Genomic DNA, 26,269 nt, shown 5'->3' with positions numbered 1-26,269 from the left:
GTGTCAGGAAGTCATTTCTCAAAGTATTTGTATGGAGTGTAGCCATGTATGGAAGTGAAACATGGACGGTAAATAGTTTGGACAAGAAGAAAATAGAAGCTTTCGAAATGTGGTGCTACAGAAGAATGCTGAAGATTAGATGGGTAGATCACATAACTAATGAGGAAGTACTGAATAGGATTGGGGAGAAGAGAAGATTGTGGCACAACTTGACCACAAGAAGGGATCGGCTGGTAGGACATGTTCTGAGGCATCAAGGGATCACCAATTTAGTATTGGAGGGCAGCGTGGAGGGTAAAAATCGTAGGGGGAGACCAAGAGATGAATACACTAAGCAGATTCAGAAGGATGTAGGTTGCAGTAGGTACTGGGAGATGAAGACGCTTGCACAGGATAGAGTAGCATGGAGAGCTGCATCAAACCAGTCTCAGGACTGAAGACCACAACAACAACAACATGACTATACCAGTTTCTTTGGCGCATCAGTACATTTGAAGAATTGCGGTCAGAGAAACAATTGTTTGGCCAGAGTATCTGTGTTTGCGAAGGCAGCACTGTGGAGTCGTAGAATCTTTGACAGTCATTAGTTGAAGAGCTGCAGTGTGCAGCCGCGCGCGATTAGCCGAGCGGTCTGGGGCGCTGCATTCATGGACTGTGCGGCTGGTCCCGGCGGAAGTTCGAGTCCTCCCTCGGGCATGGGTGTGTATGTTTGTCCTCGTCTATCGAAACAGTAAAACAATGTTTTTATTTCTACACAGTGTTTAAAGCGTTTCACATTATTTAATACTGTATGTCAATCTTCAGTATCTGCCAAGTTGCACTGGATCACAAGGTGCATTTTCAGGTTTTCCACTGTCAAAGATCTACGGTTGTCGCTGAGGATAGTTTTGTACTTGGAAAAGCTCCTCTCCGCTTCACAAGACGTCACTGGAGCGTATCTGAAGGCAGCCAGGCCACTGGAGTTCAGCTTTGTTTCACTATCTTCAAATGTTGCGGCATTCCCTGAAAGACTGTCACTAATTTTGCACAGTGTAGAACATCCAGGATTGAAGTGTCGGCAGACGTGCCGACACTGTTTTTAGAGGAGGAGGCCGAAATGCACGCGTCAAATCACGCAGGCTTGCTTAGGTCTGAAACAGGATACGTAATGAATGCTATAAATAAAAGTACGTAGCTGCTGGAATACTTAACTTTAATCCATCATTTGTATCATTTGTATACAGCATTCTTGATGATACAAGTGAGACTCTCTCTAGATATGGTTAATGGCGCCTTGCTAGGTCGTAGCCATGGACTTAGCTGAAGGCTATTCTAACTATCTCTCGGCAAATGACAGAAAGGCTTCGTCAGTGTAGTCGCTAGCAAAGTCGTCCGTACAACTGGGGCGAGTGCTAGTACGTCTCTCAAGACCTTCCGTGTGGTGGCGCTCGGTCTGCAATTACTGACAGTGGCGACACGCGGGTCCGACATGTACTAATGGACCGCGGCCGATTTAAAGCTACCACCTAGCAAGTGTGGTGTCTGGCGGTGACACCACACAGGATTCCGTTGGAGAATACTTTGCAATTTGGTTTTCACTTTGTCAGCCACATGACCACGAGCTCGACCCAAGTCACTCTGCACTTGTTGCACAATACTCAGGGCGTCGCAAAGCTGAGTGCCAACAGCTTCCAGTCGTTTGATGGCTTTTGATATCACTGAAAAATTGGCGTTGATGTATGCCAAGTTTCGAGACAATGTATCTCTAAAAACTTCTTTCACAATTTTGGTAGCACTTGATTCACCGCTATCAAGCTCACAGAAGATTGTCTTTATTTGGGTGTAGTTGGTGCAGTAATACTCAACAGCATTAAGCCAAGAACTCCATCGTGTAAGAACAGGTTTAGGTGGGAGGGGCGTTGAATGTGCTTGTTCCTTGAATTTCTGCACCCTTAGGGGTGCCTTCACATAGATTTTCTTGCCACAGGAAATTAATTTGTCCACGTCAGGGTAATCTGATCGCACATCTTCGGCAGCTCTGTGCAACGCATGTGCAAGGCAAGTGGCGTACACCATACTGGGGTAGAGGATCTGAAAAATGGCTCTGAGCACTATGGGACTTAACTTCTGAGGTCATGAGTCCCCTAGAACTTAGAACTACCTAACTAACCTAAGGACAACACGCACATCCATGCCCGAGGCAGGATTCGAACCTGCGACCGTCGCAGTCGCACGGCTCCAGACTGTAGCGCCTAGAACCGCTAGGCCACTCCGGCCGGCCTAGAGAATCTGAAGCCCTTTGGCTGCTTTAGCCATATGTGAAGCACCATCTGTTACAAGCAGCAAAACGTTGTCTCTTTTCACACCATCCGGCCACAGTAGCTTCAGAGAGTTGTCAAACAAAATAGCAATCGTCGAATTGTTTGCTCTATCGAGAGCTTCACACATTGTAAATCACGCATTGGACAAGTATGTGCCGAAAAAGTGGGTTACGGACGGAAAAGACCCACCGTGGTTTAACAGTGCAATTTGGAGACTGTTCAGGAAGCAAAGGCAGTTACACTCGCGGTACAAGAAAGATCGGGAGAATGAGGACAGGCAAAAGTTAGTAGAGATTCGTGCTGCTGTAAAAAGAGCGATGCGCGAAGCGTTCAACCACTACCACCGTCATACCTTAGCTAAAGATCTTGCTGAAAACCCAAGGAAATTCTGGTCTTACGTAAAATCGGTAAGCGAGTCGAAGGCTTCGATCCAGTCACTCACTGATCAGTCTGGCCTGGCAACGGAAGGCAGCAAAACGAAAGCTGAAATTTTAAATTTAGCGTTTGAGAAATCTTTCACGCAGGAGGATCGTACAAACATACCGCCGTTTTAGTCTCGTACAGATTCCCGTATGGAGGACATAGTGATAGACATCCCTGGGGTTGTGAAGCAGCTGAATGGGTTGAAAATAATTAAATCGCCAGGTTCCTGATGGGATTCCAATTCGGTTTTACAGAGAGTACTCTACTGCATTGGCTCCTTACTTAGCTTGCATTTATTGCGAATCTCTTGCCCAACGTAAAGTCCCGAGCGAGTGGAAAAAAGCGCAAGTGACGCCTGTATATAAGAAGGGTAGAAGGACGGATCCTCAAAATTACAGACCAATATCCTTAACATCGGTTTGTTGCAGGATTCTCGAACATATCCTCAGTTCGAGTATAATGAATTTCCTTGAGACAGAGAACTTGATGTCCATGCATCAGCACGGCTTTAGAAAGCATCGCTCCTGCGAAACGCAACTCGCCCTTTTTTCACGTGATGTCTTGCGAACCATGGATGAAGGATATCAGACGGATGCCATATTCCTTGACTTCCGGAAAGCGTTTGACTCGGTGCCCCACTGCAGACTCCTAACTAAGGTACGAGCATATGGGATTGGTTCCCAAGTATGTGAGTGGATCGAAGACTTCTTAATAGAACCTAGTACGTTGTCTCGATGGTGAGTGTTCATCGGAGGTGAGGGTATCATCTGGAGTGCCCCAGGGAAGTGTGGTAGGTCCGCTGTTGTTTTCTATCTACATAAATGACCTTTTGGATAGGGTGGATAGCAATGTGCGGCTGTTTGCTGATGATGCTGTGGTGTACGGCGTCGTTGAGTGACTGTAGGAGGATACAAGATGACTTGGACAGGATTTGTGATTGGTGTAAAGAATGGCAGCTAACTCTAAATATAGATACATGTAAATTAATGCAGATGAATACGAAAAAGAATCCCGTAATGTTTCAATACTCCATTAGTAGTGTAGCACTTGACACAGTCACGTCGATTAAATATTTGGGCGTAACATTGCAGAGCGATATGGACAAGCATGTAATGGCAGTTGTGGGGAAGGCGGATAGTCGTCTTCGGTTCATTGGTATAATTTTGGATAGATGTGGTTCATCTGTAAAGGAGACACTAATACGACCTATTCTTGAGTACTGCTCGAGCGTTTGGGATCCCTATCACGTCGGATTGAGGGAGGACATAGAAGCAATTCAGAGGCGGGCTGCTAGATTTGTTACTGTTAGGTTTTATCATCACGCGAGTGTTACGGAAATGCTGCAGGAACTCGGGTGGGAGTCTCTAGAGGAAAGGAGGCGTTCTTTTCGTGAATCGCTACTGAGGAAATTTAGAGAACCAGCATTTGAGGCTGACTGCAGTCAATTTTACTGCCGCCAACTTACATTTCGCGGAAAGACCACGAAGATAAGATAAGAGAGATTAGGGCTCGTACAGAGGCAATTAGGCAGTCATTTTTCCCTCGTTCTGTTTGGGAGCGGAACAGGGAGAGAAGATGCTAGTTGTGGTACGAGGTACCCTCTGCCACGCACCGTATGGTGGCTTGCGGAGTATGTATGTAGATGTAGATGCAGAGAGAAGAGGAAGGAGGAGCATCTTCGTACTTAAGCGTATGCCCGTCACTTTCTGGCACCAGTTGACTCCACAGCAGCTGAGAAGAGTGCTCCACCTACCATCTTCTAAGGATGCCATGGGTATAACAACTCTTACTGTATTTTATCCTTATAAGTATTTTGTCATATTTTATTGTCAAACTAGTAAGGTTTCTAACTATATATGACGGTATTACCTGTTCCCGAAAGAACAGTTATCGTCGATGACCATGTAGCTTTGCTAGAAATGAAATGATAATTAAATTGACACCCGGGAGATCCCGGGTTCGAGTCCCGGTCGGGGCACACATTTTCAACATGTCCCCAACGAAGTGTATCAACGCCTGCTTGCAGCTAGGGTGTCAATTTAATTATCATTTCATAGTAAGGTTTCTATTACTTTCTAAATTAAATTACAGGTCTGATGATGGTCATGTGATATGACCGAAACCGGTGACCTACGTTCTTGAAACATACGTGGTGTGATCAAGACTGAATTTTTGAAAGAAAAATTTTGAAATTGAAAATTTATACTTTTGTTCAATTTCATGAGCGACCCCAGTTTAAAAAGCCTTAAATATTCACGTAAACAATTCGGAGGCATTACTTTTCAGCACGGCGTCGTAGAGTGACCGAACGAGGCCAGGGAGGTGCGACTTTCCGCCGTCAGCAGAAATGGAAGAGGTTTCTCCGTCTGTGAAAAGGGGCGAGGCCACGCTTGTGAATGGAGCGGCCGCCGGGCTCGCATTTCTGCCCGCGAAAGCTGAATGGGCGGGAAGGCCTGGTGGCTGTGAGTGCAGTGGCGGGACGCTGATGGACGGTTGGCGGCGGCGGCGGCGGCGGCGGCGGCTGTTACTGTCTCTGGAGGCCGGTTTGGGGTTCCGAGAACCGCGCGACGCTCGGGGACCGCTGCGGCTCCATTGAGCGGCTTTCTCCGCCGGCCTGGTCGTCATCGCAGCCTCCAAATGCGGAGTCGCCGCCGCAACCTGTCTGGAAGGAGGCTATACAGACCGCGTATGACGAAACCGGCTTTTCCACGGGTTATTTTGCTTTCAACCCCCACCATCCCCTCCCCGAGCACCGTGACACTGTGACCTATCGAAGATACTTGATTGTGGCAATCATGATTCTCTACGAGAGGCGTTCAGTAAGCAATGCAGCACTTTTTTTTTTCTGAAAGCGGATTGGTTTTACAGTTTCCAATACACCATATTATTCTCCAAACTTTTCGCTACAAAACACAATTTTTCGAGTCTCCGTTCGATGCAACGGCCCTACGCTACCTTACACTGAGGCGCCAAAGAAACTGCTATAGGCATGCGTATTCAAATACAGAGATATGTATGTTGTTGTTGTTGTGGTCTTCAGTCCTAAGACTGGTTTGATGCAGCTCTCCATGCTACTCTATCCTGTGCAACCTTTTTCATCTCCCAGTACCTACTGCAACCTACATCCTTCTGAATCTGCTTAGTGTATTCATCTCTTGGTCTCCCTCTACAATTTTTACCCTCCACGCTGCCCTCCAATACTAAATTGGTGATCCCTTGATGCCTCAGAACATGTCCTACCAACCGATCCCTTCTTCTGGTCAAGTTGTGCCACAAACTTCTCTTCTCCCCAATCCTACTCAATACTTCCTCATTAGTTATGTGATCTACCCATCTAATCTTCAGCATTCTTCTGTAGCACCACATTTCAAAAGCTTCTATTCTCTTCTTGTCCAAACTATTTACCGTCCATATTTCACTTCCATACATGGCTACACTCCATACAAATACTTTCAGAAATAACTTCCTGACGCTTAAATCTGTACTCCATTTTAACAAATTTCTCTTCTTCAGAAACGCTTTCCTTGCCATTGCCAGTCTACATTTTATATCCTCTCTACTTCGTCCATCATCAGTTATTTTGCTCCCCAAATAGCAAAACTCCTTTACTACTTTAAGTGTCTCATTTCCTAATCTAATACCCTCAGCATCACCAGACTTAATTCGACTACATTCCATTATCCTCGTTTTGCTTTTGTTGATGTTCATCTTATATCCTCCCTTCAAGACACCATCCATTCCGTTCAACTGCTCTTCCAAGTCCTTTGCTGTCTCTGACACAATTACAATGTCATCGGCGAACCTCAAAGTTTTTATTTCTTCTCCATGGATTTTAATACCTACTCCAAATTTTTCTTTTGTTTCCTTTACTGCTTGCTCAATATAGAGATTGAATAACATCAGGGAGAGGCTACAACCCTGTCTTACTCCTTTCCCAACCACTGCTTCCCTTTCATGTCCCTCGACTCTTATAACTGCCATCTGGTTTCTGTACAAATTGTAAATAGCCTTTCGCTCCCTGTATTTTACCCCTGCCACCTTTAGAATTTGAAAGAGAGTATTCCAGTCAACATTGTCAAAAGCTTTCTCTAAGTCTACAAATGCTAGAAACGTAGGTTTGCCTTTCCTTAATCTTTCTTCTAAGATAAGTCGTAAGGTCAGTATTGCCTCACGTGTTCCAGTATTTCTACGGAATCCAAACTGATCTTCCCCGAGATATGTAAACAGGCAGAATACGGCGCTGCGGTCGGCAACGCCTATATAAGACAATAAGTGTATGAAGATAGTAACTGTTCTCGAAAGAACAGATACCATTGATGACCGTGCAGCTTCTCTGGAATAAATGATAATTAATTGAAACCCTCAGTTGCCGACAGGTGTTGTTGACATAGCTCGATGAAATGAAATGAAATGTCGCGTGACTAGGGCCTCCCGTCGGGTAGACCGCTCGCCTGGTGCAAGTCTTTCCATTTGACGTCACTTCGGCGACTTGCGCGTCGATGGGGATGAAATGATGATGATTAGGACAACACAACACCCAGTCCCTGAGCGGAGGAAAATCTCCGCCCCGCCGGGAATCGAACCCGGGCCCTTAGGATTGACACTCCGTCGCGCTGACCACTCAGCTACCGGGGGCGGACGACATACCTCGATAGGCACAGCTGAAAATGTGTGCCCCGACCGGGACTCGAACCCGGGATGTCCTGCTTAGACGGCAGACGCTCTATCCATCTGAGCCACCGAGGACACAGATGAATAGGGCGGCTGTAGGGACTTATCCCGTGCACGCTTCTCGTGAGACCCACATTCCCAAGTCTACATACGTAACGTTCCTAATAGATACTTTGCCCAACCACTCGTTACTCGCACCCACTAAGGTGACGATTCCCGTAAGAGTTCGGGCAACCTATGCGCATTCGCACTGACGAAGGTCAATGGCCGGGTAGCCATTTAACTATACGAGGGCGGTTCAATAAGTAATGCAACACATTTTTTTTCTCGGCCAATTTTGGTTGAAAAAACCGGAAATTTCTTGTGGAATATTTTCAAACATTCCAGCTTCGTCTCGTATAGTTTCATTGACTTCCGACAGGTGGCAGCGCTGTACGGAGCTGTTAAAATGGCGTCTGTAACGGATGTGCGTTGCAGACAACGGGCAGTGATCGAGTTTCTTTTGGCGGAAAACCAGGGCATCTCAGATATTCATAGGCGCTTGCAGAATGTCTACGGTGATCTGGCAGTGGACAAAAGCACGGTGAGTCGTTGGGCAAAGCGTGTGTCATCATCGCCGCAAGGTCAAGCAAGACTGTCTGATCTCCCGCGTGCGGGCCGGCCGTGCACAGCTGTGACTCCTGCAATGGCGGAGCGTGCGAACACACTCGTTCGAGATGATCGACGGATCACCATCAAACAACTCAGTGCTCAACTTGACATCTCTGTTGGTAGTGCTGTCACAATTGTTCACCAGTTGGGATATTCAAAGGTTTGTTCCCGCTGGGTCCCTCGTTGTCTAACCGAACACCATAAAGAGCAAAGGAGAACCATCTGTGCGGAATTGCTTGCTCGTCATGTGGCTGAGGGTGACAATTTCTTGTCAAAGATTGTTACAGGCGATGAAACATGGGTTCATCACTTCGAACCTGAAACAAAACGGCAATCAATGGAGTGGCGCCACACCCACTCCCCTACCCAGAAAAAGTTTAAAGCCATACCCTCAGCCGGTAAAGTCATGGTTACAGTCTTCTGGGACGCTGAAGGGGTTATTCTGTTCGATGTCCTTCCCCATGGTCAAACGATCAACTCTGAAGTGTATTGTGCTACTCTTCAGAAATTGAAGAAACGACTTCAGCGTTTTCGTAGGCACAAAAATCTGAACGAACTTCTCCTTCTTCGTGACAACGCAAGACCTCACACAAGTCTTCGCACCCGAGAGGAGCTCACAAAACTTCAGTGGACTGTTCTTCCTCATGCACTCTACAGCCCCGATCTCGCACCGTCGGATTTCCATATGTTTGGCCCAATGAAGGACGCAATCCGTGGGAGGCACTACGCGGATGATGAAGAAGTTATTGATGCAGTACGACGTTGGCTCCGACATCGACCAGTGGAATGGTACCGTGCAGGCATACAGGCCCTCATTTCAAGGTGGCGTAAGGCCGGAGCACTGAATAGAGATTACGTTGAAAAATAGTGTTGTGTAGCTAAAAGATTGCGGAATAACCTGGTGTATTTCAATGCTGAATAAAACAACCCCTGTTTCAGAAAAAAAAAAGTGTTGCATTACTTATTGAACTGCCCTCGTATATGAAGATAGTAACTGTTCTCGTAAGAACAGATGCCATTGATGACCGTGCAGCTTCCCTAGAATAAATGATAATTGAAACCCTCAGCTGCCGGCGAGTGTTGTTGACATACCTCGACAGGGACAGCTGAAAATGTGTCCCCGGACCGGAACTCGAACCCGACAGGAACATTAAATGGTTCAAATGCCTCTGAGCACTATGGGACTTAACATCTGAGGTTATCAGTCCCTTGGACTTAGAACTACTTAAACCTAACTAACCTACGGACATCACACACATCCGTGCCCGAGGCAGGATTCGAACCTGCGACTGTAGCAGCAGCGCGGTTCCGGACTGAAGCGCCTAGAGCCGCTCGGCGACGCTGGAGTCGTTTCTTTAATTTCCTGAGCGTGGCACAATACACTCGAGAGCTGATCGTTGCACCAGGAGGGGGGACATCAAACAAAATAACCACGTCAGAGTGCCAGAAGACCGTCGCCATGACTGCACCAGCTGACGGTGCGGCTTTGAAATTTATCTTCAGATGTGTGGTGGAGCGGCGCCACTCTATGGATGCCCATTTTGTTTCCGCTTAATTCTGATGTCCGAAGTTTCATCGCCTGTGACTATGTTCACCATCAGCCTCGTAACGCGCAAGCAATTCCGCACAGATGGTCCTTCCTTGCTCTCTATGGTCTTCCATTAGATGGCGATGAATCCAGTGGCGACACACCTTTGAGTACCCCAACTGGTTGACATGTGTGTCAGCTCTACCAACAGAGACATCCAGCTGAGCAGCGGTATGTTCGATTGTGATGTGTCGATCGCATCAAATGAGAGTGTCCGCACGTTCCAACACTACAGGGGTAACAGCTTTGTGCTGCTGGCCAGCATGCGGGGGATCGGACAGGTTTGGTGAGACGACAGATGCCTCGCTCAACGACTCACCGTGCTTTTGTTGCCTGACAGGTCTCCGTAGACATTCTGGAAATGCCTATGAACATCTGCGATGCCCTAGTTTTCCGCCAAAGGAAAGTCAGTGACAGTTTTCTACTTGGACTGAACCACTGTTATAGCCCCATATTGAAGTTTACGTACGAGGTGCATTCAAGTTCTAAGGCCCGTGATTTTTTTTCTCCGGACTGGAAAGAGATAGAAACACACACACTGTTTTAAAATGAGGCCGCGTTCATTGTCAATACGTCCCAGAGATGGCAGCAACGTACAGCAAATGGAATTTTACCGCCAGCGGCAAGAATGAGAACTGTTTTAAATACTTAAAATGGCGACGTTTTCCTTACTTGAACAGCGTGCAATCATTCGTTTTCTGAATTTGCGTGGTGTGAAACCAATTGAAATTCATCGACAGTTGAAGGAGACATGTGGTGTGGGAGTTATGGATGTGTCAAAAGCGCGTTCGTGGGTGCGACAGTTTAATGAAGGCAGAACATCGTGTGACAACAAACCGAAACAACCTCGGGCTCACACAAGCCGGTTTGACGACACGATCGAGAAAGTGGAGAGAATTGATTTGGGGGATCGCCGAATGACTGTTGAACAGATCGCCTCCAGAGTTGGCATTTATGTGGGTTCTGTGCACACAATCCTGCACGACGACCTGAAAATGCGAAAAGTGTCATCCAGGTGGGTGCCACGAATGCTGACGGACGACCACACGGCTGCCCGTGTGGCATGTTGCCGAGCAATGTTGACGCGCAACGACAGCACGAATGGGACTTTCTTTTCGTCGGTTGTGACAATGGATGAGACGTGGATGCCATTTTTCAATCCAGAAACAAAGCGCCAGTCGGCTCAATTGAAGCACACAGATTCACCGCCACCAAAAAAATTTCGGGTAACCGCCAGTGCTGAAAAAGTGATGGTGTCCATGTTCTGGGACAGCGAGGGCGTAATCCTTACCCATTGCGTTCCAAAGGGCACTACGGTAACAGGTGCGTCCTACGAAAATGTTTTGAAGAACAAATTCCTTCCTGCACTGCAACAAAAACGTCCGGGAAGGGCTGCGCGTGTGCTGTTTCACCAAGACAACGCACCCGCACGTCGAGCTAATGTTACGCAACAGTTTCTTCGTGACAGCGAGAGCGAGAGCACCAGCAGCAGCACAGTACTGTTTGTATAAAGCGTTTATTTTGCATTTTGTTTACGACCTTCCACTAAGGAAGGGATTCTATTTGTGTTTATCTGCTCTGCATAGTAACTAACAGTTCTTGATAAAACTTTACGTAGTTTTCGTGTTAGATTTCTTAGTGTTTTCTTGATCGTTTAGAACAGAAAGCGCCCTAAAACCGTCTTTGTTTGTTTCGCGGCCGTTAGCCACTAGTCACTTGAATCAGCAGTTGTCTTGTGACAGCCAGAGCGAGAGCACCAGCAGCAGCGAGTACTGTTTGTATAAAGCGTTTTTGTACTTATTTGCTGCGCTTAGCTTTTAAATAGTTTTTCTGGGAAAACCTAGCGTAGTTTTCGCGTCTCGTATTTCAGTGAGTGTTTCTTGATTATCAGAGTAGCTCATCAGAAGATTATCTTGGGAATTTGTCACCGTATAGGGTAGGGTAAACATAGTCATGTGTAGGGACTGTGGTTGTTGTGAGCGGACGCAAGGAGAATTGGCCACTCTTCGGGGGCAGGTGGAGGCTTTGTCTGTTAGGCTCATCGAGCTCGAGGCGCAGGCGTCGGCTCGTAGTGGCGTTGGGGCAACTGTGGTGAGACCTATGCCTACTTCGGTGGCCTTGGAATCACATGGAACCCCTGATGTCGCTGCGTCTTCCGGCAGTGAGCATCTTACCGGTCAGCCATCACTCCAGGGTGAATGGCGGACAGTGGTGGGCTCTCGCGTGCCTGGCCGAAAGGCGAAGGTGGGATCTGGCCGCGTGGCAGCTGCCTTACCCCTTTCCAACAGGTACGGGGTGCTTCCTAGTGGTGATGACATCGTTTCCGAGCCACCACAGGATGCCTCGCCTGTTGGGCCAGTGGCCGATTCTCCGGCAAGGTCCCGACAGTCACAGAGGGCGGGCCTATTAGTTATAGGGAGCTCCAACGTTAGGCGGGTTATGGAGCCCCTCAGGAAAATAGCGGGTAGGTCGGGGAAGAATGCCAGTGTGCACTCGGTGTGCTTGCCGGGGGGTCTCGTCCGTAATGTGGAGGAGGCCCTTCCGGCAGCTATTGAACGCACTGGGTGTGACCGGCTGCAGATAGTAGCACATGTCGGAACGAATGACGCCTGCCGCTTGGGTTCTGAGGCCATCCTTGGTTCCTTCCGGCGGCTGGCTGATTTGGTGAAGACAACCAGCATCGCACGCGGAGTGCAAGCTGAGCTTAATATCTGCAGCATAGTGCCCAGAGTCGATCGCGGTCCTCTGGTTTGGAGCCGTGTGGAGGGTCTAAACCAGAGGCTCAGACGACTCTGCGACTATAATGGTTGCAAATTCATCGACCTCCGTTATTGGGTGGAGAACTGTAGGGCCCCCCTAGACAGGTCAGGCGTGCACTACACACCGGAAGCAGCTACTAGGGTAGCAGAGTACGTGTGGCGTGCACACGGGGGTTTTTTAGGTTAGAGGGACCCCCCCTTGGGCGAAACGATAAAATACCTGACGGCTTACCAGAGAGGACATTATCATCGTTGATAAAGAACGTCCGTCCTCAGAGACCAAAAACAGGAAAAGTTAACGTAATGTTGGTAAACTGCAGGAGTATCCAGGGCAAGGTTCCTGAATTAGTATCTCTTATTGAAGGAAATAGTGCGCATATAGTATTAGGAACGGAAAGTTGGTTAAAACCGGAAGTGAACAGTAACGAAATCCTAGACACAGAATGGAATATATACCGCAAGGATAGGATAAACGCCAATGGTGGAGGAGTATTTATAGCAGTAAAGAATTCAATAATATCCAGTGAAGTTATTAGCGAATGCGAATGTGAAATAATCTGGGTTAAGCTAAGTATCAAAGGTGGGTCAGATATGATAGTCGGATGCTTCTATAGACCACCTGCATCAGCAACCGTAGTAGTTGAGCGCCTCAGAGAGAACCTGCAGAACGTCGTGAAGAAGTTTCGTGATCATACTATTGTAATAGGGGGAGACTTCAATCTACCAGGTATAGAATGGGATAGTCACACAATCAGAACTGGAGCCAGGGACAGAGACTCTTGTGACATTATCCTGACTGCCTTATCCGAGAATTACTTCGAGCAGATAGTTAGAGAACCAACTCGTGAAGCTAACGTTTTAGACCTCATAGCAACAAATAGACCGGAACTTTTCGACTCCGTGAATGTAGAAGAGGGTATCAGTGATCATAAGTCAGTGGTTGCATCAATGACTACAAGTGTAATAAGAAATGCCAAGAAAGGAAGGAAAATATATTTGCTTAACAAGAGTGATAGGGCACAAATCGCAGAATATCTGAGTGACCACCATCAAACGTTCATTTCTGAGGAAGAGGATGTGGAACAAAAATGGAAAAAATTCAGAAACATCGTCCAGTACGCCTTAGATAAGTTCGTACCGACTAAGGTCCAAAGCGAGGGGAAAGATCCACCGTGGTATAACAATCATGTACGAAAGGTACTACGGAAACAAAGAAAACTTCATCATAGGTTTAAGAGTAGTCGAATCATAGCTGATAAGGAAAAGCTGAACGAAGCGAAAAAGAGCGTAAAGAGAGCAATGAGAGAAGCATTCAACGAATTCGAACATAAAACATTGGCAAACAATCTAAACAAGAACCCTAAAAAGTTTTGGTCATATGTAAAATCGGTAAGCGGATCTAAATCCCCTATTCAGTCACTCGTTGACCACGATGGCACCGAAACAGAGGACGACCGAAGAAAGGCAGAAATACTGAATTCAGTGTTCCGAAACTGTTTCACTGCGGAAAATCGTAACACGGTCCCTGACTTCAGCCGTCGCACGGACGCCAAAATGGAAAATATTGAAATAAACGATATCGGAATTGAAAAACAACTGCTATCACTTAGTAGCGGAAAAGCATCCGGACCAGACGAGATACCCTTAAGATTCTACAGTGATTATGCTAAAGAACTTGCCCCCTTTCTATCAGCAATTTATCGTAGATCGCTGGAAGAACGTAAAGTACCTAGCGACTGGAAGAAAGCGCAGGTCGTTCCCATTTTCAAGAAGGGTCATAAATCAGATGCGAATAATTATAGGCCTATTTCGCTTACGTCAATCTGTTGTAGAATAATGGAACATGTTTTGTGTTCTCGTATTATGACGTTCTTAGATAATACAAATCTCCTTCATCATAACCAACATGGATTCCGCAAACAGAGATCATGTGAAACTCAGCTCGCCCTATTTGCCCAAGAAATTCACAGTGCCGTAGACACTGGCGAGCAGATTGATGCCGTATTCCTGGACTTCAGGAAGGCATTTGATACGGTTCCGCACTTACGTTTAATGAAAAAAATACGAGCTTACGGAATATCGGACCAGGTTTGTGATTGGATTCAGGATTTCCTAGAAGAACTCAACATGTCATTCTTAACGGTTCAAAATCTGCAGATGTAGAGGTAATTTCGGGAGTACCGCAAGGAAGCGTGATAGGACCTTTATTGTTTACAATATACATAAATGACTTAGTTGACAACATCGGTAGCTCCGTGAGGCTATTTGCAGATGACACGGTTGTCTACAAGAAAGTAGCAACATCAGAAGACTCGTACGTACTCCAGGAAGACCTGCAGAGGATTAATGCATGGTGCGACAGCTGGCAGCTTTCCCTAAACGTAGATAAATGTAATATAATGCGCATACATAGGGGCAGAAATCCATTCCAGTACGATTATGCCATAGGTGGTAAATCATTGGAAGCGGTAACGACCGTAAAATACTTAGGAGTTACTATCCGGAGCGATCTGAAGTGGAATGATCACATAAAACAAACAGTGGGAAAAGCAGGCGCCAGGTTGAGATTCATAGGAAGAATTCTAAGAAAATGTGGCTCATCGACGAAAGAAGTAGCTTACAAAACGCTTGTTCGTCCGATTCTTGAGTATTGCTCATCAGTATGGGACCCGTACCAGGTTGGATTAATAGAAGAGATAGACATGATCCAGCGAAAAGCAGCGCGATTCGTCATGGGGACATTTAGTCAGCGCGAGAGCGTTACGGAGATGCTGAACAAGCTCCAGTGGCGGACACTTCAAGAAAGGCGTTACGCAATACGGAGAGGTTTATTATCGAAATTACGAGAGAGCACATTCCGGGAAGAGATGGGCAACATATTACTACCGCCCACATATATCTCGCGTAATGATCACAACGAAAAGATCCGAGAAATTAGAGCAAATACGGAGACTTACAAGCAGTCGTTCTTCCCACGCACAATTCGTGAATGGAACAGGGAAGGGGGGATCAGATAGTGGTACAATAAGTACCCTCCGCCACACACCGTAAGGTGGCTCGCGGAGTATAGATGTAGATGTAGATAACAACTTTGAAGTGATTCCTCATGCTCCCTACTCACCTGACCTGGCTCCTAGTGACTTTTGGCTTTTTCCAACAATGAAAGACACTCTCCGTGGCCGCACATTCACCAGCCGTGCTGCTATTGCCTCAGTGATTTTCCAGTGGTCAAAACAGACTCCTAAAGAAGCCATCGCCGCTGCCATGGAATAATGGCGTCAGCGTTGTGAAAAATGTGTACGTCTGCAGGGCGATTACGTCGAGAAGTAACGCCAGTTTCATAGATTTCGGGTGAGGAGTTAATTAGAAAAAAAAATCGGAGTCCTTAGAACTTGAATGCACCTCGTATAGCGCCGCCACCTATCGGATTCTCTTAGTGCCTTACAATCATTGCAGAATCTGTACCCAACTGAGGAGATGGTCCAACTGATATATGACCAACTTTGCCTGCTCCAACGGCGGGGTAAGGAGGGTCCTTCTGCTGGGTGCCTGGTCAATGGGCAATGAACAGGGTGATCGGGCTGCCAAGGAGGCCTGCAGAGAGCAGGATGCGGTCCAGTGTCCTATCCCCTTGCAGTCAGTCATCTCTGCACTCCACAAGAAGCGCACGGAGTTGTGGGAGGAAGAATGGCTGGCGGTGACGGGCAGTGAACTGCGGTTGGTGAAGTCAACAACTCGGCCGTGGCGTTCCTCCTGCCGGTTGCTCAGGCGGGAAGAAGTGACCCTCACGCGTCTTCGGGTTGGGCACTGTCCTCTCACGCATAGCTTTCTATTGCGGAGGGAGGATCCCCCGTTTTGTGATGCTTGTAGTGTACACATCTCTGTCCGGCACATTTTAACAGACTGCATTTTATACTGTGATGCAAGGGCTGCATGACAACTTGATAGGGATCTGCCCTGTGTTTTAGCAAATGATGAGACGTGTGTGGCTAGGGTTTTAAAGTTTTGCGATGTGTCTGGACTCTTGCCTCAACTTTTAGTTCAAAATGGTGCAAATGGCTCTGAGCACTATGGGACTCAACTTCTGAGCTCATTAGTCCCCTAGAACTTAGAACTAGTTAAACCTAACTAACCTAAGGACACCACACACATCCATGCCCGAGGCAGGATTCGAACCTGCGACCGTGGCCTCAACTTTTAGGCTGGAGGTTTTAGTGTATTGCAGAGTGCCTGGCACCTCCCTCTTTTCCTTGCGGTCAACCAGCCACTTCCATCTGCTATATTGTTTTAGCTCCCTCTAACACTTTCTTCCTCTGTTGTCCGTGTTTTACTGCTGACGGCATGCTTCGTCCCAGCTTCGGTATGGGTAGGCACATATTTTTGCAAGCTTTTTACCCGTGTTTTCCGTTCTATTTTATCTTCTGAGTGTTTTCTTGACACCCGTCTCAATTTTTTACTGAGCGGACGCTGAAGACCTTGCCGTTGTGCGCCCATATAACCCTCTACCTCCCTCGATCCATCCTATCGGAATTTCATGAAATTATGGGGGCTGAACACGGAATATTCTACGATCCCGTAACAAAGTCCGTATCTTTTCAACCAAAACTGGTCAAGAAAAAAGAAAGTGTTGCACTACTTTCTTCCTCTGTTGTCCGTGTTTTACTGCTGACGGCATGCTTCGTCCCAGCTTCGGTATGGGAAGGCACATATTTTTGCAAGCTTGTTACCCGTGTTTTCCGTTCTATTTTATCTTCTGAGTATTTTCTTGACACCCGTCTCAATTTTTTACTGAGCGGACGCTGAAGACCATGCCGTCGTGCGCCCATACAACCCTCTCCCTCCATCGATCCATCCTACCGGAATTTCATGAAATTATAGGGGCTGAACACGGAATATTCTACGATCCCGTAACAATTTCCGCATCTTTTCAACCAAAACTGGTCAAGAAAAAAGAAAGTGTTGCACTACTTACTGAAGGCCCGCGTATCTGAGACTGCTACTGTGCCCAGTAGTCATATAACATCTGAACGAGCGAATGAACAGAGAGCAGACGAAGTCATTGTTCAGTTCGTGGAACGCAGTCGTTCAACAAGCACATGCAGAACTTACACACGTATCTGCGTCCCACATATATGGGTTGGGCAGAATCATGGAGACACTTCGAGAAGCGCAAGCATGAACGTAAATGGAGATGGTAGGCAAGCCTACAGGTTGTACTATTGTATTTGTCCAAGGTAGTGGTTGTGTTAAACAGAAGTGGAGGAGACAGTGCCAATGGAAGAGGGTCAAAGAGAAGGAGAAAGTCGAAGTGCATCGGAGCCAGTGATAATGAGAGAGTCTACTACATGGGCAACGAGAAAGACGCAGATAGAGAAAGTGGGGGGAACAGCAGTAGTGGGAAGAATGAATGAGATAGTGGACGTAAGAGAGAGCAATAGATAGAGACATTGAGAGGAGATGGTATTAGTAGGACAGAGCGAAGGGGACTGTGGCTGTGAGAGGAGGACAGCGACCGACAGTTAGAGAGATACAAAGAGATGATGATAACGAGTTGGACTGAATGGGTGGGTTGGAATCGGGAAGTGGGAGTGGTTGGGTATGAAAGACTTACGGTGATGAACTAGTGGGTGTGAACGAGTTAGTTAGAGGAGCTTGTTAAAAAGACGCATGTATGTCCGCATGCCAAAATTTTTGGGAAAATCCATAAAGGATGGTAGGATGAGGCAGCTGGTACCCCACTTTTCAGTCAGAGTCTTTTAAACAGAAGCATATAGGGGAATTTTTCCGGTGGTATACAGGTTGTTCAGAAGTGATGATCAATAATTCACACTTGGAAAGTACAGGCCGAAAGTAACTAAAAAGCTCCAATAAACATGGATACACAAATCAATCGTTGTCGAGATAACGAGACATTTTCTGTTGCGGTTCATCACCGTCTAGGAAAACATGGCATCTCTAAACGTTGAAGCAGGTGTTCGGAATGTTGTCCGTGGGTCTGAATGCAACGTTGAACTCGTTTCTGAAATGAGTTGCAAATCCTCTCACGCAGTCGTGAGGATTTCTGTAAATGTCGGACTGCTGCTTCACCCGCAAGTGTAATTCCCTGGGGCACTTCAGATGATACCGCCACCTCCGTTGAACACTCACCAACGAGGACAACGTACTGAGTTCTATTACTTCTCTATCTACCTCACGTCAACCAATCAGTGTAAAACGGGTTCACATAACCGTCAAAATGTAAAAAAAAGCACAATAATAACATAAAAAGAGTTATGTATATAAAATATCTCTTTACAACCATGGAACTACTTAAATATTGTGTAAAATATCAATTAAAAGTTTTAAAAATAACTGTACAGACGATGTGTACTTAGTGTGCCCTCTATGGGCTAAGGCGGTGCTACCACAACGGTTTCAAGTCAACGATGTTGTGAAGGTCTTTGGCATTGTGGCATCATATTGATATGGCAGGGGTAAAATACAGGGAGCGAAAGGCTATTTACAATTTGTACAGAAACCAGATGGCAGTTATAAGAGTCGAGGGGCATGAGAGGGAAGCAGTAGTTGTAGCCTCCCCCCGATGTTATTCAATCTGTATATTGAGCAAGCAGTAAAGGAAACAAAAGAAAAATTCGGAGTAGGTATTAAAATCCATGGAGAAGAAATAAAAACTTTGAGGTTCGCCGATGACATTGTAATTCTGTCAGAGACAGCAAAGGACTTCGAAGAGCAGTTGAACGGAATGGATGGTGTCTTGAAGGAAGGATATAAGATGAACATCAACAAAAGCAAAACGAGGATAATGGAATGTAGTCGAATTAAGTCGGGTGATGCTGAGGGTATTAGATTAGGAAATGAGACACTTAAAGTAGTAAAGGAGTTTTGCTATTTGGGAAGCAAAATAACTGATGATGGTCGAAGTAGAGAGGATATAAAATGTAGACTGGCAATGGCAAAGAAAGCGTTTCTGAAGAAGAGAAATTTGTTAACATCGAGTATAGATTTAAATGTCAGGAAGTCATTTCTGAAAGTATTTGTATGGAGTGTAGCCATGTATGGAAGTGAAAGATGGACGGTAAATAGTTTGGACAAGAAGAGAATAGAAGCTTTTGAAATGTGGTGCTACAGAAGAATGCTGAAGATTAGATGGGTAGATCACATAACTAATGAGGAAGTATTGAATAGGATTGGGGAGAAGAGAAGTTTGTGGCACAACTTGACCAGAAGAAGGGATCGGTTGGTAGGACATGTTCTGAGGCATCAAGGGATCACCAATTTAGTATTGGAAGGCAGCGTGGAGGGTAAAAATCGTAGGGGGAGACCAAGAGATGAATACACTAAGCAGATTCAGAAGGATGTAGGTTGCAGTAGGTACTGGGAGATGAAGAAGCTTGCACAGGATAGAGTAGCATGGAGAGCTGCATCAAACCAGGTCTCAGGACTGAAGACAACAACAACAACAACATCGATATGTGGGTTGAGACTTGACTGCAAGTATACACCTATGCTACATTCAGTCTGTCTGTCTTATATAAACATTATTTGGCACTGGAGATATATGTAATAATGGAATGATCAGCTGCAGAGTGGTATGATATTACATACATTTTTTTAAATGTCATAAAACTGATTTATCAAAAATGGAGTTATATTTCGTAATACTTCTAGTTGGAAGTTTAAGATTGTGATATAAATATTTATGTACTGTTCTAAGGTACATTTCTACCATGGATAGAACTGGGTCCTATGATTTTCTGCACTGATTGGTTGACGTGAGGTAGAGGGAGAAGAGGTAGGCGGAGCATCTTCGTACTTAAGCGTATGCCGGTCACTCGCTGGCACCAGTTGACATCACAGCAGCTGACAAGAGTGCTCCACCTACCATCTTCGAAGGTTGCCATTGGTATAACAAGTCTTATTGTATTTTATCCTTATAAGCATTTTGTCATATTGTATTGTCAATCTAGTAAGGTTTCTATTACTTTCTAAATTAAATTACAGGTCTGATGATGGTCATATGATATGAACGAAACCGGTCACCTACGTTCTTGAAACATACGTGGTGTGATCAAGATTGAATTTTTGAAAGAAATTTTTTTAAAAAATTTCAATTTATTTTTTAGCTCATGAACAGTAAGTTTCCAAAGTTTAAGTGATGAAATCGCATCTGAAGTGCTAAAAACATTCAACAGCCTAGATCGTATAAAAGATTTTTTAAACATATTTGGAAGGTGTCTATCAACAGCCGTCAAGTAATGTATAAACTGCGTGTTTAACCATCAGCTGCTTTTATTTTAAACCCAAACATCGACCGGTTTAAGTCATGGGTCATCTTCACGGATAAGGATTAAAATGGTTTAACCCACATCACATTTGTCATTACTTAAATAATGTGTAGAGCACGTCATGAATATCGATATACCACACAGAACTGTTAGAAGCTAAGATACTAGTAACAAGCGTACACAGAGCAGAGAGAAGATCACAGGACTGGTGTGTGTACGCTTGTTATTATTGGTTACTGATATTCATGACATGCTCTACACATTATTTAAGTAATGATAAATGTAATCCAGAATGAGATTATCACTCTGCAGCGGAGTGTGCAGTGGGATATAAAATGTACACTGGCAATGGCAAGGAAAGTGTTTCTGAAGAAGAGAAATTTTTTAACATCGAGTATAGATTTAAGTGTCAGGAAGTCGTTTCTGAAAGTATTTGTATGGAGTGTAGCCATGTATGGAAGTGAAACGTGGACGATAAATAGTTTGGACAAGAAGAGAATAGATGCTTTCGAAATGTGGTGCTACAGAAGAATGCTGAAGATTAGGTGGGTAGATCACATAACTAATGAGGAAGTATTGAATAGAATTGGGAAGAAGAAGAGTTTGTGGCACAAATTGACCAGAAGAAGGGATCGGTTGGTAGGACATGCTCTGAGGCATCAAGGGATCACCAATTTAGTACTGGAGGGCAGCGTGGAGGGTAAAAATCGTAGAGGGAGACCAAGAGATGAATACACTAAACAAATTCAGAAGGTTGTAGGTTGCAGTAGGTACTGGGAGATGAAGAACTTGCACAGGATAGAGTAGCATGGAGAGCTGCATCAAACCAGTCTCAGGACTGAAGACCACAACAACAACGTGGAGTGTGCGCTGATATGAAACTTCCTGACAAATGATAACTGCGTGATGGACCGAGACTCGAACTCGGGACCTTTGCCTTTCGCGGGCGAGTGCTCTGCCATCTGAGCTCAAGCACGACTCACGCCCCGTCCTCACAGCTTCACTTCTGCCAGTATCTCGCCTCCTACCTTCCAAACTTCACAGAAGCTCTTCTGCGAACCATGTAGAACTAGCACTCCTGGAAGAAAGAATATTGCGGACAACAGCCTAGGGGATATTTCCAGAATGAGATTTTCACTCTGCAGCGGAGTGTGCGCTGATATGAAACTTCCTGGCAGATTAAAACTGTGTGCCCGACCGAGACTCGAACTCGGGACCTTTGCCTTTCGCTGATGGTGGTTTAAACACGCATTTTATACCAATATTTTTTTTTAATTTAAGACAACTAGTTTCGAACGAACTTTGCAGTTGTCTTCAGGTCTTAAAAATCTTTTTCTTGTGCAATGTGTTCAGTTTACGTTGAACCTCACACCATGTTAAGTGGATAAAAATTAGCACAGCCGTACAACACTTTGCTGAGAAAGGCTAAAGTCCCGAGTTCGAGTCTCGCACCGGCACATAGTTTTAATGCACCAGGAAGTTTCATATCAGCACACACTCCACTGCAGAGTGAAAATTTAATTCTGGAAACATCCCCCAGGCTGTGGCTAAGCCATGTCTCCGCATTATCCTTTCTCCCAGGAGTGCTAGTTCTGCAAGGTCTGCAGGAGAGTTTCTGTGAAGTTTGAACGGTACGAGACGAGTTACTGTCGGAAATAAATCTGTGAGGAGGGGTCATGAGTCGTGCTTGAGTAGCTCAGATGTTAGAGCACTTGCCCGCGAAAGGTAAAGGTCCCGAGTTCGAGTCCCGTTCCCGCCCACAGTTTTAATCTGCTGGGAAGTTTCATATCAGTGCACACTCCGCTGCAAAGTGAGAATTTAATTCTGACAACCTCACTGTTAAAATTTCAAATCAATAACTTCAGTACTTTCGGAGATATCAGTTTCTACCTTAAACACATAATAACCGTGCTGGCATTGTGAAACTAAGTTAGGAGTGGGTGCCCAAAATGCTTACAAAGCACCATTAAGAACAGCGAATGGGGGCAACGTTGACATTTCTGGAGGCCTACCACAAACATAGTAATTCATTACTGGATCAAATCGTAACTGGTGACGACACTTGGGTGCAACACGTCAGTTGCGACACAAATTTACAGTCCATGGAGTGGGGGCGCCCAAAGCCCCCCCCCCCCCTCCTCGAAAAAAAACCAAGAAAATATTTGCAAACCTTGTCAGCAAGGAAGTTGATGGCTACAGTGTTTTGGGATAGGCAAGGTGTGCTCGTTATTGATTTTCTCGAACGTGGAGAGCCATAAATTCTGCCCGGTACTGTCAAACTTCGCACAGCCTTAGAAGAGCAGTTCAAAACAAACGCCGAGGAAAGCTGACGTCCAAAATTATATTTTTAGACGACAATGCCCGACCTCACACGGCAAACCGCACTAAAGAGCTCCTTAATTCATTCAAATGGGAAATTTTCCCTCATCCGCCCTACAGCCCCGATCTCGCACCAAGCGACTTCCACTTGTTTCCCAAGATGATGAACTGGCTTGCAACGCAGCGCTTTGATGACGACGCGGAAATCCAGGCGAGCGTGACACTGGTTGAATTCTTAGGCGGCAGAGTTTTACGACGAAGGTCTTTCAGAGCTTGTCCACCGCTATGATAAGTGCCTCAATGTGCTTGGTGAATATGTGGAACACACATCCATGCCCGAGGCAGGATTCGAACCTGCGACCGTAGCTGTCGCGCGGTTCCAGACTGTAGCGGTTAGAACCGCTCGGCCACTCCGGTCGGCGATCTGTTTCTGTTTCAGTTTTCGTTTCTTGTACAATTTTACAAGTATAATGTTCAGGCCATAAGTAAAATTTGGTTTCTCTGTTTTCCCACAATGTGTTGCGAAATCTCACTGACAGTCCTTTGACAGCTCCAACTGAATCCTTGATGGTTTTGGTTGCCTTCGAGCATGCTAAAGCATCTTAAAAATGTATGTTCTAGAAACTAAAACACACGGTCGAGGGATGTTGATTGGCTCATATCTTACCATTCCCTTTTGGAAAAAATGGTTCAAATGGCTCTGAGCACTATGGGACTTAACATCTATGGTCATCAGTCCCCTAAAACTTAGAACTACTTAAGCCTAACTAACCTAAGGACATCACACAACACCCAGTCATCACGAGGCAGAGAAAATCCCTGACCCCGCCGGGAATCGAACCCGGGAACCCGGGCGTGGGAAGCGAGAACGCTACCGCACGACCACGAGCTGCGGACATTCCCTGTTGACAGCATCCTCCTTTCGATTTCTCTTAAGTAGTCTGTATTCGTTGGATGCCAGATATTTTGATACTTAACATATTTTACGATATCATGAATAGCCGCTTGTATAGACTGAAGATTGTCCCAAACGTCTACCAGATTAACAATATCTGTGACAGCATGGATGCTGCACTAGTATGGCACTAAGTGGTGTTATTCTCCTGTGTACCGAAAACCATTGAAGATTTTAGATGGTTACAGGAGAAAAATAAACTGTGGATGGAAACCCATGTCCGAAGTCGTCATCAACCGAGGGAAAACAGCATCGCATTCATATCGGACAAGGCCTGTCTACACAGGCCTGCATCTTCTTGACCGGCGATCGTGACAATCAATCGCAGCCGCAGAATAACAAACAACATTGTAAGACGTTCTGCATAGGATCCGTCAGCGTATAAAGTCACGTTTGCTGGCGATGGGGTTGCCTAGTGGCAGGCGCCGGCGTCGATAACTTCTATGCTCTTTAGCGACGTTGGATTACGTTTCTGGGCATGGGTTCCTATACCCCATTTGTTCCTTCAGACACCCACTGCAACCCATCGAAGCTTGACGCAATACTTCTGGGACATCCTATAGAGTGAACTGTATGGGGCGAAAGATTGCCTTACACCCTTCTTAATCCGAGCGCTTCGCTCTTGATCTGCCACTTTTATTTTTCCCTCTTCTGGCAACTACAATATTAGACTAATTACAGCGAGCACAAAGGTATTTAATCAGCGACTCTTCCCATGCTCCATACCTGGTTCTAGCCGAAGATAAAGATTGGAGTATATTGGACTAATAATTGAGGGTTGGGTGAGACGAAGAGGTTGGCACAGTGGAGAAAATCGTGATGGCCACATCGAACCATAGAGAAGACTGATGACACAAAAGAAGACAAGAAGTGCCAATCCCGCAACTTCAGCCATTACTGTTACTACCAGTACAGCCATGGTTCAAATGGTTCAAATGGCTCTGAGCACTATGGGACTCAACTGCTGAGCTCATTAGTCCCCTAGAACTTAGAACTAGTTAAACCTAACTAAGGACATCACAAACATCCATGCCTGAGGCAGGATTCGAACCTGCGACCGTAGCGGTCTCGCGGTTCCAGACTGCAGCGCCAGAACCGCGCGGCCACTTCGGCCGGCTACAGCCGAGGTAACAGTTTAGTAATCTTTATAAGAGAAGAAACTGTTCAGGAAAGACGCCCACTCAAATGAGGCACTCACGAGTACGTTTGTACCTACAAGTTTCTGCAATAGCGGAAAAAATTTTCTGTGTAATGGCCAAGTCAGTAACAACGTTTGGCAACAACACATTCGTGTGTCTTCAAACCCATTATAGCATTCCGATATATGGTCATGAGTACACCAGACGGGTTGCTGCGCAACTACTTCAATCTGAAGATGATCCAGAGTGATCGAAACATGTAATCTAATTAAAAATTTACATTTGAGATGGAACAATAAAAGATGATTATCTTAACGATCTCTGGAGTTGGCCTGCTTTGGTCTGCTTCTCTTCAAAAATTTCATCCTCCCACAGTTTTCGTAACCATATCTTGAACGCCAATTGAACAGTTGAACTGACGCTCCCTACTGTCTCACCTGCAGCGCGGACGACGGTCAGTGCCGCCAACAGCAGAGGCGCGGCGGACAGCCGCCACAGCACCTGCGACACCGCCATGCTGGCCGCATTCCTGCCAACACAACAAAAGAAGCCGTCAGCAGTGTGGCACCAGGTCTGCTACATCTTAAAAACTTTGAGCCCAGCAACATGGAAAACATATAACTTCAAATTTTTTTTTTGCGAAAGTATCTTTATTATCAATGTAGGCAACGAATACGAGAAGAAATCGGCTTAAAGTAAACATTCAATACTTTTAAGGTCGTTGTTTCTCTTTCGAATATATTTTTAAAATTTTTCACAAAACTAACCTTTATTATCACAGCAAGCAACGAAAACAAGAAAAAAACTGGGAAACAGTAAACAATCAATAGTTTAAGGAGATGGTTTCACTTCAGAAGCACTAGCACGTTTTCAACTACCCATCATTTATGGTGATATATTATAAAGCAAACTGGCATAGACACAGTCCCATATCTCGAAACTCCCACAAACTCATAATGCCTAAAACAAATCACAGTCCTCAATAACAAGCAAATATGTGCCCATAATTTAATAAATTTTGCAACAAAATTGCATAAATGTGGTTTCATTTCGAACTACTCTAAAAGCAGTAGAACAAATTCAAATTTACGTTAACTAACTTCAGATCTACGAAGGGCGTTCAATAAGTAATGCGATACGTGTTTTTCTCAGCCAGTTTCGGGTGAAAAAAATGCGGAA

At 45.5% G+C, this 26,269-nt stretch overlaps 1 protein-coding gene and 1 non-coding gene across 4 annotated transcripts in view; both read right to left on the bottom strand.

Moving 5' to 3' along the window:
• Positions 1 to 26,269, bottom strand: part of LOC126106353 (interference hedgehog-like) — a 672,512-nt gene that overhangs the window by 97,600 nt on the left and 548,643 nt on the right. For all 3 annotated transcript variants that reach the window (XM_049912604.1, XM_049912605.1, XM_049912606.1), the window contains exon 2: positions 25,528 to 25,619. In XM_049912604.1, coding sequence (XP_049768561.1) covers positions 25,528 to 25,606 — 79 coding nt within the window. In that variant the 5' untranslated portion in view covers positions 25,607 to 25,619. The remainder of the gene's footprint in view (positions 1 to 25,527; positions 25,620 to 26,269) is intronic.
• Trnar-ucu (transfer RNA arginine (anticodon UCU)) lies at positions 7,396 to 7,469 on the bottom strand. The gene has a single exon. It is a non-coding gene; the product is annotated as a tRNA-Arg (tRNA).

This window comes from Schistocerca cancellata, chromosome 10 (assembly GCF_023864275.1).
Source record: "Schistocerca cancellata isolate TAMUIC-IGC-003103 chromosome 10, iqSchCanc2.1, whole genome shotgun sequence".
Taxonomy (NCBI): domain Eukaryota; kingdom Metazoa; phylum Arthropoda; class Insecta; order Orthoptera; family Acrididae; genus Schistocerca; species Schistocerca cancellata.
The sequence above is the reverse complement of the archived record's forward strand: the minus strand, read 5'-3'. Positions and strand labels throughout refer to the sequence as shown.